The 15,614-nt window shown below is 41.7% G+C and overlaps 1 protein-coding gene and 1 long non-coding RNA gene across 2 annotated transcripts; one reads left to right on the forward strand and one right to left on the reverse strand.

Annotated features, from left to right (window-relative positions):
- Positions 1-9,036: 9,036 nt before the first annotated feature.
- LOC104066701 (ovalbumin-related protein Y) lies at positions 9,037-14,884 on the forward strand. The gene is made up of 8 exons (XM_009569358.2): positions 9,037-9,069; positions 9,769-9,953; positions 10,614-10,664; positions 11,321-11,449; positions 12,195-12,312; positions 12,540-12,682; positions 12,985-13,140; positions 13,931-14,884. Exons 2-8 carry the CDS (start codon positions 9,786-9,788, stop codon positions 14,330-14,332), a joined length of 1,167 nt encoding a protein of 388 aa, XP_009567653.2. The 5' UTR covers positions 9,037-9,069; positions 9,769-9,785; the 3' UTR covers positions 14,333-14,884.
- Positions 9,067-13,150, reverse strand: LOC128851231 (uncharacterized). The gene is made up of 6 exons (XR_008448501.1): positions 13,026-13,150; positions 12,193-12,289; positions 11,438-11,538; positions 10,828-11,037; positions 9,680-9,910; positions 9,067-9,561 (listed from the first exon to the last, which is right to left on the reverse strand). It is a non-coding gene; the product is annotated as an uncharacterized LOC128851231 (long non-coding RNA).
- Positions 14,885-15,614: the final 730 nt, after the last annotated feature.

The following is a 15,614-nucleotide window of genomic DNA, read 5'->3' on the forward strand; positions in this document are numbered from 1 at the left end:
CTTCACCAGGGCAAGTCCTGTCTGACCAACTTGGTGGCTTTCTGTAATGGGGTAACTAGCAGTGGACATGGGTAAACCAACAGATGTGTTCTATCTAGACTTCTGTAAAGCCTTTGATGGAGTCCCACACAACATCCTTCTCTCTAAATTGGAGAGATATGGATTTAATGGGTGGATGGTAAGGTGGATAAGAAACTGGTTGGATGGTTGTATTCAAAGAGTAGTGGTCAATGGCTCAAAGTCTAGATGGAGATCCATGACGAGTGGTGTTCCTCAGGGGTCCGTACTGGGTCTGGTGCTGTCTAATATTTTTATCAATGATATTGACTTTGACATTGAGTGCATCCTCAACAAGTTTGTGGATGACACCAAGCTGAGTGGTGTGGTTACCACACTGGAAGGACAGGATGTCATCCAGAGGGACCTGGACAGGCTGGAGAAGTGGGATTGTGAGAAGTTCATGAGGTTCGACAAGGCCAAATGTAAGGTCCTGCACCTGGGTAGGGGCAATCCCTGTTTTCAGTACACGATGGGGGATGACATGCTTGAGAGCTGCCCTTCAGAGAAGGACTTGGGGGTGCTGGTCAATGAGAAGCTCAACATGAGCCAACAAGGTGTGCTCGCAGCCCAGAAGGCCAACTGTATCCTGGGCTGCATCAAAAGAAGCGTGGCCAGCAGGGCGAGGGAGGTGATTCTGCCCCTCTATTACTCTCTTGTGAAACCTCATCTGGAATCCTGTGTCTAGTTCTGGAATCCTCAATGTAAGAAGGAGCTGTTGGAATGGGTCCAGAGGAGGGCTACAAAGGTGATCGGAGGGCTGGAGCACCTTCCCTACGAGGACAGGCTGAGAGAGTTGGGCTTGTTCAGCCTGGAGAAGAGAAGACTCAGAGGAGATCTTAGAACGATCTTCCAGTACCTAAAGGGTGCCCAAAGGAAAACTGGAGAGAGGCTATTTATAAAGCCTTGTGGTGATAGGATGAGGGGGAATGGGTATAAACTGGAGAGGGGCAGATTTAGACTGGACAATAGGAAGAATTTCTTCACCATGAGAGTGGTGAGATGCTGGCACAGGTTGCCCAGGGAGGTTGTGGATGTCCCATCCCTGGAAGTGTTCAAGGCCAGGCTAGATGGGACCTTGGGCAGCCTGATTTTGTGGGATGTCCCTGCCCATGGCAAGGGAGTTGGAACTAGATGATCTTTAAGGTCCCTTCCAACCCTAACTATACTATGATACTATGATACTATGATCATTCTTACACTCCCCCTTTAAGTGAAAGGCTGCAATAAGGTTTCCTCAGTGTCTTCTCTTCTCCAGGCTCCCAACTCCCTCAGTCTTTCTTCACAAGAGATGCGCTCCATCCCTCTGACCGTTTTTGTGGCCCTCTTCTGGACCCACCCCAACAGGTCCGCATCTTTCTTCTGCTGAGGGCTTCAGAACTAAATGCAGTTCTCCAAAAAGGGGTTTCATGAGAGTGGAGTAGAGGGGGAGAATCAGCACTCTTCATTTGATGGTCACACTTCTTTTGATGCAGCCCAGGATACAGTCAGCCTTCTGGGCTGTAAGTGCACATTGCTGGCTACATCCAGCTTTTCATCCACTGGTACCCCCAAGTCTTTCTCTTCAGGGCTGTTCTCAATCCCTTCATTCCTCAGCCTGTATTGATGCTAGAGATTGCCTCGACCCAAGTGCAGGACCTAGCACTTGGCCTTGTTGAACCTCATGAGGTTCACATGGCCTCACTTCTCAAGACTGTCAAGGTCCTTCTGGATGGTAACCCATCCCTCAGGTGTGTTAATGGCACCACTCAGCTTGGCATCATCTACAAAATTGCTGAGGGTGCCCTAAATCCCCCTGTCTATTTCAGAATGATGAAGTTATCACACAATGCTGGTCCTGATATAGACCCCTGAGGGACACCACCAGTCTCCATCTGGACATTGACCCATTGACCACTACCCTCTGGATGTGGCCATCCAACCAATACCTTATCTACTCCACAGTCCACCCATCAAATCCATATCTCTCCAAGTTAGAGAGAAAGATGTTGTGGGGGACTATGTCAAAGGCCTTATGAAAATGCAGATAGACGACATCCATAGCTCTTCCCTTCTCCACTGATGTAGTTCCTCCATCATAGAAGGCCACTAGGTTGGTCAGACTGGATTTGCCCTTGGTGAAGCCATGCCGGCTGTCTCAACTACAAAATGCACAAATGCATGCATCTACAGTTTATTTCCTCTCTGTGTTACTTATTATCAAGAAACAGCCCAATGAAGTACTGATTTATTCTTATGTATTTTTTAATGCAATTCTAATGGGTATTAAAGATACAGTGTTAATTTTTCTGGTAATAATTTCAAGGACCAGTTATTCAAGCAGCTCTGCCATTTTAGATTAAATCATCTGAAAATCATATAACTCACAAGGCATAAGAAAGAATAAGCACATTGACAACTATTAGGCAATGCATTTCCCCACCAAGAGTCTTGAGAGGAGGAATTCTCTTGTTAATACTGGCTATTCTTACATTAGCACATGGTGTGTATGATTAAAGCAGATCTGTAGAGGGAAGCAGCCAGTGCTGACATCCACATGATTTGAATATCGTCAGGATATTTGTGATACAGACTCAGCTGCTTTTCAGTGGTAAAACCAGCTATTTTACCAAGTATGCTTTAATTTTTGTTCTTTAGAAATGGAAGCAGTGACCCAAACAGTCTCAAGAGGTGGGAAATTTCAACATCTCAAGGTTTATCATAAACAGTTTATTCACCTTTTGCATCTCTTATAGACAGAAGCAGTTGATCCAATCTGTTAATTTTAAAAGCCAGTACATTTAAACAATAAGAAGACTTGAAAAGGGTTACATTTGCAAACTAGCTTTCCTATGATTATTAAACTGGAAAGTGCTTAAAGTACAAAGACATGCCTCAGTGCTCAGCACTGATTCCTGAATGACCACAAAGGTCAAAAATGAAGGAATGGGAAAAAAACAAAGGAGCCATGAGGCTTACAAGCAAGTACAAAACATTCCCTTTTTCACAAGCGAAAACAGGAGACAGCAAAGCCTACAAATTCAGCAACACAGATGCAAATCTGCAACAAAGTACCAATGGCTAGGACCTGGCCAACCCAAACCAGGTAGGAGGCACAGTAGTTAAAGGGTAGTAGAAAAGTACTCCCTGAGAAGAAGGTGGCAGAACTGGCTGGTCTGGGATGATGAATGACTTTTGTTGTCTCTGAGCATTTCCAAAACTCTGGGGAGATTTGGGAGAAGCCTTTCCTGTGCCCCAGAGACATGGGGTCCGTGGTTCAGCCTCTCTGTCCTCTCACCCACTGAGCAAACATACAGAGGAAAGATGCAGGTGCTTCAGGAGCACGATTGGACCCTGTGCTCTTCCTGAGTGCCCCTGTGCTCTCACCTGATAGGTTTCATTTCCCAGGCACAGTTCTGGTTCTCATGCCAATAGGCAGCTGAGCAAATTTTCTTAAAAATAAAAAGATGTCAAAATTCTAACAATATTATAATGCTCCAAAATAGTTTGTTTTAAAAAACATAAAAATAAATAAACCTAGAAAACCTCTTTTTTTTTGCTACTGGTGTTTTTGCTGCATTCTTCCAAAGTTGTCTGGAAATTTTGTTTTCTGAAATATTAAGACCCCATTTCTCTGACAGACTGCTGTACACCACCAGATAGAAGGCTTGGCAGCTAACACATGGGCTGCCAGACAAAGTCTGAAATGTTCTGCACCTCTTGCTGCAATTAACGTTCCTCTATAAGGCACAAAGAGAGGTCGAAGGGCCTGCCAGTATGAGGAGATGTTGCTTGCCGTACAACATGGAGGCAGAAATCCTCTGCAGGACTTGTCATATACTTCCATTCCAAGTGCCCCATCTACACCACAGTACTTTCTTGGCACATAAATGTGTAATAACCTGTTGGGAAATGGTTAAGTGAAAAAGGACATGATTCAATAGAAAAGCTTTGTGAGACACGTATTGTATAAATGGAAACCTTGTTAAACTCTGAGTGTGGATATGGACTAAAAGAACAAGAAGGCATGCAAGGAGGAATCTCTAAGAAGAAACTTCTGAAGGGCAAGCGAATCTTTCCCAAGGGAACAGGATGGAGCACCGAGTCCAACTGCAACTGTAATTGTAACTGCAAGAAGATAAACAGAGCTCGAAGTAGCAACATAGCAACAATGAATTAACAAGGGACAATGAATTAATAAAGAACAAATAGTTTTAGTAACTAATTATGTATAAACTATAACAAAGCACAAAGCATCTTTTGAATGTTAGGGTATATAATCCGGGCTGATTTTGAATAAAGTTGAAGCTTGCTTTATCACTCATATTGAGTCGTCTGCTTGCTTCCCTCGCCCGTCGCAATAACCCTCCGATCTCCACCTCCCTTGAGATCTTCCTCTATATATAACACAAACTCATAGAACACCTGAGACTGGAAGGAACCTATGTTGACTGTGTATTCCAGGTGCCACCCTTCAAGCAGGGTTGGCTACAGAAGGTTGCTTAGGAACATGTCCTGCAGGGTTTTGAATATTTCCAAGGATGGAGATTCCACAGCCTTTTGGGCAACCTAGCTTTAACTCGCTCCCTGAAACCAAATGAGTTTTCTTATGTTTAAATGGAATTCATGCTATTTCAAGCTGTGCCTCTGTTCTTGCCTGTTCACTGGAGAAGCTCTGGTTTCATCTACTTTTCACTCTCCCATCAAGGAAGTTACAGGCATGGATAAGATCCTCTTTGCACTTTCTCCTTTCCAGGGTAACCAATCTCATCTCTCTCAGCCTCTCCTCCCATGACAGATGCCTTAATCACTGCAGCATCTTTGGTCCTGTTCCAGTATATCCACACTACTTTTGTACCAGAAAGCCCAGAGCTGGACATACTGCTCCAACTGCGTTCCCACCAGTGCTCAGCAGAGGGGAAGAATAATCTATCTTTACCTGCTGGCAATGCTTTTTCTAATGCAGCCCATGATGCTGTTGACCTTCTTTGCCACAAGGCCACACTGCCGATTCATGGTTCACTTGGTGCATGCCAGGGCCCCCAATTCTTTTCTGAAAAGTCAAAGTGATGGCATGGAGCTTTGTACAGTGATGTTTCTCCTTCTCTCCTTTTTTTTTTGGCAGCAGTCTTTTCCTGTAGGGGGAGCAGGAAACATTCCAGTAAGCTACTAGTCAAAAGGGAGGAAGTCTTCATGGAAGTATGTCTGTGTTGAAGCAAACCAAAGGATCATTTTCTCCTATTTTGTGCAAAAGCCAAATGCTGTTATTTCTGGGAGCACGTGCCAATAAAATTGACATGCTGGGCAGCCTCCCAGTGTGCAGTGGAAGGGAAGGTGACAGGCATGGTGACATGAACAGTGCCAGAACCACATTGCCGTGAACACTCTTCTATGTGGGGAGGAACTCTGCTAACTAAGATCCCATATGGCACAGTCTGTGAACAAGTCATACTAATGCCAGTGGCCACCTGCGCTGCACCATGTGTATGCAGGGTGTGGGAGCCTGGGTACCATGCTGCCTCTTTAGGACCCTGTGAAGTAAGACCATCAACAGCCTCACTCTGGTTGTTGGCTGATCCCAGGGCCTTGAGGGATGAATAAAGTCACAGCATATGCTGTGGTGACTGACAAAGGGAGTCCTGTATGTGATGGTCCAGAACCTGTGTAGCCGCAACCCCTGGACTCTGTGTGCACTGCTAAGCAAATGCAGCAAGTAGGTGTGAGAGACCTGTGCCTAAGTCCATCATAGGATTCTTCTGAAGGTGGCTTCACTGGAGAAATCCATTCTGCCAACACTGAGATATGTGTGACCCTGTCACAGCCTGTGAGAGATCAAGGTAGCACTGCATGTGACAACGGCAGTCTCTTCAGAATCGCACAGCACTGCCGCAGAAATGTTCCAGGTGGGCTAGGAAATCTTATCTGAAGAAGCTGTACCTGACACCTCATTTTCTTCTACGGAAAGTCCTACCAAAAGCACGGTCCTACCAGACAGCTGAGAGAGAAATCATAATCATCAATAGCTACAACACTAAGGTCTGCAACGGCAGCTAACTGAACAATCATTGGCAGTCACTCAGAGCAAGACAAACACTAAACAATCAATATGCTCCTTTGTACTGGCAAAAGAGTGCCAGTGTGGATGAGAATAAAATCTTGAGTCCTTTGTGGGGTTTTGTGATTGGATGAGAAGCTTTGCTCTGTGAGCTGACCTGGACTTCATATCCCTTTGGAAAGGCCCAAATGTCCAAGAGTCTGTTGGTTTAGGGACAGCTCCACAATGAAATGCCTCGCAGAGCAAAGGACAGCAGAGTCTTAGTTGACCTCTTTCTTGGGACATGCATTGTCGAAATAAGGACGTGGCAAAACACATCCTTTTGTGCTGCATTACACAGCTGTGCTGGACAGGGCAATCCATTATCTTTTATCTGAGAAAGTGTTTCAACTACAGGAAAGTTTGCTTAATCTGACTAGACTCCATAACAGATCTAAAGTCTCGCAGTAGACTGTGCAGTACCTCTTATGTTCTTATGATTCTGCACTGATAGCTGGTCAGGATCAAGATCTTTACTTGTGGAAATTTTTTGTTGCTTCTACAACTTGCTTTACATTAATCATTCATTTGAACATGAAGACATTTCCTCTCCTTAGTGAATATATTCAACTCAGAAGTATTTTGAAAACCATACCATTTTGCTAACAAAATTAATGCTTCCAATTGGCTGTTATGAAACAACAGTACTGACCCACTGGACATCTGTTTATCTACTCAGTCACAGGCTATCTCTGATGATCCAAATGTGATTCAGATGGTGCATAAGTGCCAAGGTGGCTCACATACAGTGAGCTGGAGGGCATTGCTCAGCAATTTGATTGTCTAGGAAAAAGATTCAAGGCACACAGAGTTAGCAGTGACAGGGTAAATCACTTTGGCTAATCCTTTGACTTCTGAGCTACAAAGTATACAGCAACGGACCATGGCTGTGAGTGCTAAAACTTTTTTTGAGCTGAAACAAAGCAGTCTTAAGCAGGAAAGGCAGAAGGGGCAACAGCCACAGGAACAGCTTGCAGTTTTGGGAGCACTCCTAGTTGTTCAATTAAAGGTATTTGTGTGTACAGACACATTCACCCATTGGACCCGTCATTCCACTAGCGCGATGATACAATTTTTAGCTAAACAGGACTAAAACAGTGGTGATCATTTTATGTACTGCTGCTATTAGAGAACAGCTCATTTTCTTTACAACAGATTAGCAGTGATGGGCCACAAATGTGAGGCAAGGCCTAATGACCTTTCCTCAAAGGGACTGTTGACGCACAGCAATGGCTGTAGCAGACTGCCCATGACTGTGCCATTTAAAGTACTAGTTGTATGTAAGTGTAAGAGTTTGGATTCAGCTTTTCAGCATTACTATTGCATCTTCAGCTGAATGGGACTAACAGGAATTGTGTTAGAGAGAAAGGTATGGATGATTCAGAGGCTTTTCACTTGCATAGAAAACTAAAAGGGTTAAGGAGTCCACCTCATCTCTCCAGAAGCATAATTTGTTCTAAACAATTTCAGGTGTATTTTGTGTATTGACTTTGGATTTCTGTTTCAAAATCACATGACATTTAAAGAGGTCAAGGTAGTTTCTTTCATTGTCTGTTCATTCTGTTGTTTGAAAGAATTTCAAAGGAATTATGCGACTACTTTCTGCTTGCTATTGTATATTATCACTGGCCTGCAGACCATGAATGTTTCTTCAGGTGGTTTGTTCACCTGATGTGTCATGAAGTTACTTGTGGAAGATCTGTAAGAATGGTCTCTGTACAAAAGGCACATTTTGAACCTAGCATCTGGTGCTGTGATCTGTGGAGAAGGAAAAGAATGACTCACCTTTAACCACCCTTCAAAATTTTTGCAGCAAGTTCAAAGCCTTTTCAGGTTGTGCCTGACTAGGTCCCAAATACCCTGGTGTCTGAATTAAAAAGCAACAGAAGCCTTGTCTTTCTCCTCTTTCAGCCCCTCTTTCTCCAATACACTTTTCTTTAGCTCTGTAATTCTTCTCTACACAGACGTTCTGAATATTGCTTTTGAGGTTAATTTGGGTTCCCACAATACATTTCCTGATATTTTTGTTCCACTGATGTGCTGCACAGATTGTCACTGTGCCAAAGATCCCTAAGCTAGATTGTTCTAGGATGAAATACTGTGTTCTGTGAAATACTGTGTCTGTGGTCTTTTACAACACAGGCTGTTAGTGGCGCTAGGCAATTATATACAAGTGTCTGCAGAACCATCTATTTCAATTTCATTAATGTTAGCAACTAAAACTTGAAGGATGTGCTCTTTCTCAAGTTCCTCGGAGAAGTTCCTCCATTCCTCGGCAAAAGCTATGGATTCTGGTGGGAAGACTTGGTGGCAGTCCAGCAGACAACAAGAGAGAGAAAAGCTGCAATAAGTATAGTAAGGGCAATCCTGCATGTGCTGATCTTAGCAAAGTTTTTTTGTTCGTGGAATGGTGATTCTGAGAGAAATGTGGCCTGTCAGTACCCTTTACAGAAGAATAATAAGGAAATTAACTCTGAGTTCTTCAGAGACATTCAGCAAGACTCAGTTTGTCACCTTTTTCTGTTTTATTTTCTCTAGCTATGCCACACTATTCACTGCCATAAGCAATTCATACTTGCTGTTCAAGTTCCAATTAATAGCTTTCAGAATTATTATTTCTTCAGACATTTCAATATGCTCCTTCCTTTTCAGCAAGATTCCACGTGCTATGATGAATAAATCTTCCATTCTGGATATTTTAGGCTAAAATCCCTTCATTTAGGCTTTTGTTTTTCTATTTTTTGAAAGAATGGACTTCTTCCAAGTAAAAATGCATGTCTGGCATGGAGCTCCATCCATCACTTTCTTTGGTAAACACAGAACAGGCAGCATGGGGCGGGTCACAAAATTACACAAGATATATTTCAAGGACTTCAGCAAGTGTACCCCCAGTACAGCCAAGGAGCTGTACTATCAGGTTCACAGGTGAAGCTGATAAGGTAAGCCTTTCTTTTATGATTTAAGTTCTAATATGCAGTTTAAAAATACCCGTCTCTTACAAAATTTACGAAAAGATTGATGTTTATGTTTATGACCTAAAATATCCATTGAAGAAACATATGATTAAAGCATGTCTTCTGCTGAAACCTCATCTCAACTTCACATATGTGTTCTGCATTATTTTACTGTTTCACATTCTACCATGCATAAAGTTGAAGTATTTTTTGTATAAACTACAGTTTTGTTTGCTAACTCTTCCACATTGAAAAGCTGGGGATATATTATGAAAGTCTGTCTTCTTCCTCCTTCTCTTTAACCTTCCATTTAGAATTAAAAGGCAAAATTGAATTTGTTTAAATTCAAGAGGATGCTACCAAAGCTCAGTTGCAGGGTTTATGGATGATATCCTCTGAACGAAATTAATGAATGCAGTGTGTTCAGGTGATCCCAGCATACCGCAGTTCTGCATTATCTTCAACAGTTTCTTTTTTCTAAAAATAAAAAAAAAAGCATTTGCGTCACAAATAGTTTCTTCACCAAGTCCATAAATGGATCTTAAAGTCTAAAATATAATAGCTAGTAGAATTTGTAAATAATAAAACCCCCTACCTTATATCACCCAGATGAGTGGTTCAATTTGAGAGTTTCTTGCATTACAATTAATATATTTCACCATCTTAACTTTTCATTTGTTTTAGACAACAGCCATTTCACAATGGAGTCCATCACTGCAGCAAATGCAGAATTTTGTTTTGATGTATTCAAAGAGATGAAAGTCCACCATCCCAATGACAATATCTTCTATTCCCCCTTGAGTATCATTGCAGCCCTGTCCATGGTCTATATGGGAGCAAGAGATAACACACAATCTCAGATGGAGAAGGTAAGTTACTTACACGGGTGTACGGTGACTTCTGTTTGTGCTTGTTGTTTTCTAAGTAATGTCACTCAGATGTATTATCCACTGAGGAGTTTCTCTCCTCTTTTAATGCACCAGAAATAAGCCAAAGTCACAAAATGGGGAACTGGATTGAGAGTCATCTAGAGAAAATACCGAAATAAATGTATATTTTCACTGTGAGGGGCGGTTAGTTTTGACCTTGGAAAAAATATATCCCGATAACAAAATGGATTACAAGTTAGCAAATGATATGATATGATATGATATGATATGATATGATATTTTTCGTAATTCTGACATCTTCCAGATAATGTGATGAGATTTTTTTTTTTATATATAAAAAAGATAAATCCCAGGAAGAGAGACTACAAGGAGTACACAATAGGTAACTCAGTTAATTTTTAAACATTCAATAGAAAAATATAATCCAAGCAAAGAGTGATATTTACTCTTTCTCAGAAGGCCATAGAATGCATAAACCAGTTTCGAGCCCACTTAAAAATTTTTAGTTCACTGATACTCTCAGTTAGCACTTGTTGTTCCTGAGCCAATGGCTTTACCTCAAGCATCATGTGTAAATCTCAGATTTGTATAATTTATGATCATTCTTATCATTTCTACCACTGGCATTTTCTCTTGCAGGTTCTTCACTTCGATAACATTACAGGAGCTGGAGACCCTACTGACTCCCAGGTAGCAAAATAACTTGATCTCCCTTTCTGCCTTATTTTCTCCTCAGAACAAAACTAGAACTGTTTTGGCTCTCCTCCTTGTAGTTTCAGACTCTGTCAAAACTTATTGTAATGCTCTCAAACCAAGAAGACCTATGGAGAGATGGAATGAGGGTGTAACTCACCTATTTGTTAAAAAGGAAAGAAGGCAGGTTGCACATCTTGCACCACAAGAAGTGACAGTGTGGACCAGGATGCTCTGGGCACCACAGTGCATTCTTGGGCACGTGCTGCTGGGGGACAGCAGTCAGACTGTGAAAGGGGTTCAGCTCCTGGAGCCAGGGTACAGCAGTCAGACTTGCAGCTGGGAGACTCCAAAGCAGAGCAGGAAGATGCTGGGTAGCGAAGAGCACAGAAGTCTCAGTGTCAGGAACACAACAACATTCTTACAGAAAGCACATTTCAGGGGACTTGCCTTGAGAGGATAAGCCACCTTGTCGATTGAAAGCACCATTGCCACAGCACCTGCTGTCCCAAAGGTGATAGTCCTATGTCTGGAGGGGAGGACTCCACCACAGCATGACTCTTAACTGATAGGGACAATCCTTTAGGGCCTTATTTCCTAGATAAGAATAAACTAATGCAATGTATCTTCTCATTTTCATGTCATAACCTCAGTGTGGCACTTCTGATTACATCCACAATTCACTCAAGAATATCCTCTCAGACATCACTCAGACAAACGCTACACACTCACTGAAGATGGCTGACAGACTCTATATTGAAAAAACATACCCCGTTCTTCAGGTGAGTTGTACTGTGACCTGACTTCACCAAGATTCTCCACAAAGGCCCCTGTGACTCTACCCTGGAGAAGCACCACCACCACCAGCGCACTGTCAATGAAGAGGTGGTTGTGAGCCATAAGGGGAAATGGATAGAAGGAGTTTGAACCTTTCTATGGCTTTTATGCAGAAATCAGGCAAAAGTATATCATGAATATGCTTGCATATGTTGCAACAGCCACAGGGATTAATCGAGGTTGCAGTTCCCCGAAAAATGGCTTTTAATGGAAAAGGTAACCTTTAAGGGGAATTAAATACATTTTATGACTTGAAAGCATGAAAACTGAAACTGTCAAATTCGGAGTTTTTCAAAATCAAATACCAAATCTTCCCTGTAAAAGGAAGCTTTGGTTTTGAAATGTAAGAATGTAGGAACACAGTATTCAAAATAAAAAGCTGGCACAAAGAGAATGAAGGAAACATTCCCTGTCCTAAAAAATGTTTGTTAAACGGAAAGTGCTTTAGTAGGATGAAAAAAAAAAATTCAAAATTTTAACTTAGAATCCTATCTGAAAAGAAGTGCCAGATCTAAATATATGAAGTAGTCTTTCCTGCTTTAAGATTCAGGTACAGGAAGGTATCTGTGACTGACATGCAAACACAAGGGTAAAAGTTCACCGTTCAACTTCATTTTACACTCTTGCATTTCACATTCATACATTTTCAAGTTCTCATCAATCTGACAACTGTAATTCTTCAACTTACAGGAATACTTAAAGTGTGCAAAGAAATTCTACAACTCAGAGGTGGAAGAAGTTGACTTCAAAACAGCTACAGAAGAGGCAAGACAGCTCATTAATTCCTGGGTGGAGAAAGAGACAAATGGTAAGGACTTAGAAATGGATAGCAGATATTTTCCCTTACCTGCTATTTTCTCCACCCTTGTCTTTCTCCTCATAACATCTAGAAATGGGTCAAATAAGAATAGATTGCTTATTGCTATGAATACATAACTTCAAAGAGTGGCACTGCACATCGCCCTTTATTGCAGACATTTGTGCACACCAGAGGAGGTGTATCTTACCACTCTCTGCCTTGCTTCTTTCTTAAAGGACAGATACAAGATTTCCTTAAACCTGGCTCTGTTGATCTTGATACTGTGCTGGTCCTTGTGAATGCCATTTACTTCAAGGGGATATGGAAGACAGCATTTAAAGAAGAACACACTCGGGAAGTGACCTTCAATGTTACAGAGGTAGGAGGGCACAGGCCATAACCAGGGTGATTGTTGGCTGGATGGTACATATACAACCGCCCGCTGTCACAGGTTGGGTGATTTAGCTGGGATTCTCACTGTCAATACCTGGAGTGTTTGGAAGAGCTGTGTCTGACCAGGGTGTACCAGCAGACAAGAGAAGGAAATGGAGACAAAGCTCTTCTTCAAAGGCAACATGCCTGAAGATTGAGTATTGACCCTACCAATGGGCTTGTCCATTTGTCTGCTTAAAGGGAAAAAAAGCTTGCTGGTCACGTTGTCTCACGTTTCTTTTTTCACAGCAAAAAAGTAGACCTGTGCAAATGATGTGTCTGAACAGTACCTTCAAAGTGGCAGAGGTGGCTGCAGATCAAATGAAGGTTCTGGAGCTTCCATACGCCAGCGGGGAGCTGAGCATGTTGGTGCTGTTGCCCAATGATGTGTCTGGCCTGGAGCAGGTATGGCCCTGGTGGTGGAAACAGAAGAGTAATCAGTTCTGTGTAACTTGGCTGCCATCAGATGTTTTGCTCTCTATTTATATCCCAGTTGCCCAAACCACCGCTAGGCTGGGCAGGCAGGGGAGAACAAGAGCCTCTGCAAGTGCTACCAGGTGCTCAAGGAGGGGCTGTCCTCTTAGGAGAGCCCTGGACTCAGTTTAATAAAATGAAGGTAAAAGAGCATAATGCTGCTGTAGCCCTACAGAATCGGGTGTTGCTATATGCACCAATCTCCATTGGGTAAGAGAAACAGGTAAGCCAGCAGGACTTTTTTTCATTTTGAGTGATTTCACTCTTCCAGGAGAGCAGTCAATAATTTGCTAGGAAAGTTAATCCAAGGGGAAATTAAAAAAGGAAGCGATGAGGAAAGAATCCCAAGAGCTGACTAGAAGGAAAATGGGAAAAGCAGCATTAGAAAGGAACCATGATGAGGCAACTGATCTAGAAAATATCTTCCAGGAGGAACAATTTGGGGGCAAATTTGATGTTTTAAAGAACTGTATTTTCAGAAAAAAACCTTGATCTGATAAAGAAACTTTCAGTTGACAAGGTTTTGGAGAACTTCATCAAGACAGATGAGATATAGCCTGTAGTCAGGAGGAAGCATACAGGATAAACAAATATATTGTTCTATATGAGTTCCATTGTGTACACAAAGTAAGTGGGAAAAAAGAATAACAAGTGTTATAAACACAACTGTTAAGGACATTGCAGTAGTCTCAGACATTATTTTCCTTATCTCTCTTTGCAGCTTGAGAAGAAAATCAGCTTTGAAAAACTTACAGAATGGACCAGTCCCAATGTGATGGAAAGGAAAAGAGTGAAAGTGTACCTCCCGCGCATGAAGATTGAGGAAAAATACAACCTCACATCTGTCTTAATGGGTTTGGGTATGACTGACCTGTTCAGTCCCTCAGCTAATCTGTCTGGCATCTCTTCAGCAGAGAGCCTGAAGATGTCTGAGGCCATTCATGAGGCGTACATGGAAGTCAACGAACAGGGCACCGAGATGGCAGACTCGGCAGGGGTGATGGGAGACATCCAAGAGTCCTCTGTGGTTGAAGAGTTTAGGGCTGACCACCCTTTCCTTTTCTTAATCAGACACAACCCAACCAAGATGATTATCTTCTTCGGTAGATATTGTTCCCCCTAAGGAGAAAGAGAGCTGGAAATACTGCTTGCCTTCCCCTCAGAGGCAGGCCCCCTCTTTCTGTAGTATTGTAGATCTCATCTCTTCAATATTGAAAGCCTGCAATATCTAGAGAGGTATTCCTGAAGAAGCATGTGACTTTTCAGATCGTTACGTGCAGATTTTTCTACTTACACAACTTGTATTCAGAAATTATATCCAGGAGTGAATTAGAATTTCAGCAGGTAACTTAGGAATATTTCTGACCATGATTGAATAACTTGAGAGATGGGTACAGTGTTTTGATTTTTGTTTGAAATCCTACCACTGCTATTAAGAATCTGGTTTCTCTATAAGAGTTTGGTGAAATAAACACAGCTTTCAGAATAATCTGAATAATCCTTTCTGTTGAGCTTTCTGGGCCACCATCCTTGAATTGTTGCCTGGACAACTTGCAGATGAAACTTCAAGTTTCTCAACTTCAACAACTGCATTCTTCTTCCAGGAATGCATTTGGGCTTCTTTGTGCTGCACATACTATAAGGCCGTGTCTCTTGTTCTGAGGGAGCACGCAGAAAGTTACTATTTCTTCATAAATCATTATTTCCAAATACAACATCTTCCTGACTGACACAACTTCCCATCTTCATTCCAGTGACATGGAATCAATTTTGTGAATGTTAGTTGGTGGTCCTTCTATTTATTATAATAAAAGCATTGCAAACTAAAAGTGTCATTATCTGTTCTGGGTTACCACACCATACAACCTGCAACACAATACAGTGGGTAGTGATTATTGACAGAAGTGTCTTAGACTAGGATTTAGATCCTCTTCAAAACCAGAATATACTCACACATCAAGTCACTAGACAACTTGGGAATATTTTGTACAAATTTGAGCTTAAGCAAGGTAAACCCTACAGCTCATTTTATTACCTTGAGCTTATCTCTATATAATATATCAAATAAATAAATACTTTGAATTTGTCATTGTATTTCCAGGTAGTTTTAAAAGGTGTCCTCTAAGTGTCGTCAGCAAATATATAAAGATGATGCCTAAGAGACATAACTTCAAAAACATGAGAAGAGTGTTTGTTTTAAAAGGTGGACTGCTTCAGCTCTCTCATGCCCACAAGAATCATCCAAGGAACTCTTTCCTATCGCCTCTTTTGTGATAGTCCTCTAGAGATGTTATTTCCTAATTCACAATTTTATAGACAAAAGGTTCTTTAGGTTACCGTTTTAAAAAGTAAATTATTACTTTATTTTATTTTAAAAGTAAATTAAAAAGTTTATTAATGTTAAT

The sequence above is a fragment of the Cuculus canorus genome, chromosome 2, assembly GCF_017976375.1.
Source record: "Cuculus canorus isolate bCucCan1 chromosome 2, bCucCan1.pri, whole genome shotgun sequence".
In the NCBI taxonomy this organism is placed as follows: Eukaryota; Metazoa; Chordata; class Aves; order Cuculiformes; family Cuculidae; genus Cuculus; species Cuculus canorus.

Excerpts from the sequence above, each read along its gene's own strand:
- LOC104066701 (XM_009569358.2), top strand. The coding sequence starts at position 9,786 with ATGGAGTCCATCACTGCAGCAAATGCAGAATTTTGTTTTGATGTATTC. Across the intron at positions 10,665-11,320 it reads GAGACCCTACTGACTCCCAG|TGTGGCACTTCTGATTACAT; the intron begins GTAGCAAAATAA and ends TCATAACCTCAG. Across the intron at positions 11,450-12,194 it reads AAACATACCCCGTTCTTCAG|GAATACTTAAAGTGTGCAAA; the intron begins GTGAGTTGTACT and ends TTCAACTTACAG.